Source organism: Gavialis gangeticus, unplaced genomic scaffold (genome assembly GCF_001723915.1).
Source record: "Gavialis gangeticus isolate Ggan-Ray unplaced genomic scaffold, GavGan_comp1, whole genome shotgun sequence".
NCBI lineage: Eukaryota > Metazoa > Chordata > Crocodylia > Gavialidae > Gavialis > Gavialis gangeticus.
This window is the reverse complement of record NW_017728991.1, coordinates 13,102,989-13,104,803: the sequence shown is the minus strand read 5'-3', so window position 1 is coordinate 13,104,803 and position 1,815 is coordinate 13,102,989. Positions and strand designations below refer to the sequence as shown.

General features: G+C 46.6%; 1 protein-coding gene across 4 annotated transcripts in view; it reads left to right on the top strand.

The window, feature by feature from the left end:
- Nucleotides 1-1,815, top strand: part of CACNA1G (calcium voltage-gated channel subunit alpha1 G) — a 324,600-nt gene that overhangs the window by 21,224 nt on the left and 301,561 nt on the right. For all 4 annotated transcript variants that reach the window (XM_019517481.1, XM_019517491.1, XM_019517507.1 and 1 more), the window contains exon 3: nt 1,377-1,474. In XM_019517481.1, coding sequence (XP_019373026.1) covers nt 1,377-1,474 — 98 coding nt within the window. The remainder of the gene's footprint in view (nt 1-1,376; nt 1,475-1,815) is intronic.

The window sequence follows — 1,815 nt, the reverse complement described above, 5'->3', positions numbered from 1 at the left end:
AAGCAGAACACAACCCTGTTAGTGGCCTTGCTATTCCCTCCACAACCAATGGAAACAAGTGGCATAGTGTCTATGAGGTGTTATAAGCAATGATCTCAAGCTGCAGCAGAGGAAATTTGGGCTAGAGATTACAAGGACCTTTCTGACTGGGGGAGTGGTCAAGCATTGGAACAGGCTAGGTGGAGAAATTGTGCCATCTCCATGCTTGCAAGTTTTCAAGAGCAGGCTAGACGGACACTTAGCTGGGCTTGTTCGGTCACGGATGATCCTGCCTTGGGCAGGGAACTGGACTAGACCTTGTGGGGTCGTTTCTAGCTCTTTCCTATGATCCGATGAATTGGAGACAACATGGCATAGCAGGATGATTAAGGGCCATCTCTACCTCCTACATTGGGGAGGAAGGATGGTCCAGTGGTAAAAGTAGTAGTCCTGCCCTACCACTGACATCTTTTGCAACTGCGAACACGTCACCTAGTTTGCCTCCATGGGTCCTATGGGGGAAGCACGCTTGCCATGGGTTCCACCAGATAATTTATATAATCTGCACCATAGACAACAACGAAATGCTGGTACGTTTGACAAAAAATGAGTGAACTGCTTGTATGCTTTATAGCCTCGGACAAAGTCACTTAGATCTTCTGTGCCCCAGTGTCCTCCACTGTCAAATGGGGATAACACATTATTGGATACCTGGGAGGAGTATTATGAGGTTAGATAGTCAGCGTTTGTCCAGTATACTGACGATAGGAAAATATCATAGACGCGTATTGTATATTTAAGCGTACACGTGTGTCTGTGTGCATGTGTTCGTGTGCACATACTCTGTTGCCCTCCACTGGACGGACTTGAAATAACTTGGCTCTCTGCTAGACCGTAGGCCGTTCTCTCCTCGTTCAAGGAGTAGACCGCATAAACTGGTGCAGCCAGAACTGTTTGAGGTTCATCCCTATTATTCGGGGTCGGTTGTACTGCGCAGCACAGTGACAGGCATGAAATTCTAAGTGGCCATGGATTTGTTATAGCGTCTGCTTTATGATGTTACCCACAAACCTTTCTATAGCCATTCCCCTCCTGGATAGTAGAATAATCTTCGGGAAGCTTCTCACTTGGAGCCTCGACAAGGAAGTAACTAAAACGAGAAAGAAAGAGGAAGTGGCTGTGTATGCGTGTGCATGAAATATTCCCTCTCAGTGGTTTTATTCTGATATGCAAATAACCCCTCATTAATTTCTCCAGAAAATGTTCCTGATGGGGGAAGACTGAGTCGAAAGTGTCTCTGTGGACAATCTGCATCTAATGTTTGATTTATGGTGTTTGATCGTCTAACTTTTCTCCTGCCGATCTTTGATGTGCTTCCGTGTTTGTGTTTCCTGCAGCATGCTGGAGTACTCCCTGGACTTGCAGAACGTTAGCTTCTCAGCTGTTCGGACAGTCCGAGTACTGCGGCCACTGAGAGCCATTAACAGAGTCCCCAGTAAGTTGGATCCGATTTCTGTGTTTCTTTTAAAGTCCATTCTGCTCGTTATTTCAGGAACTCCAGGCCTGAGAGAGCAAGTACAATCTTTTTCTCACCTTGCACTTAAAATGTTCATCTACTTCTCTGGAGTGGGTCAGCTCTTACAGCCGCTCTTGTCTTCTGCTGTTTATAGAGGGCTTCGCCCCGCTTTAAAAAACACTCCATCCATCTAGCCAGCTTTGGAGCAAATCATTTAATCCCAAAGGCAGCAAGAGACTAGCTGCATCTTTTCCAAGCTCACTCACCTTCCTAGCTGACTGCCCCCCTCTCCCTTTTTGGGGATGGAGCGAAGGGTTCTG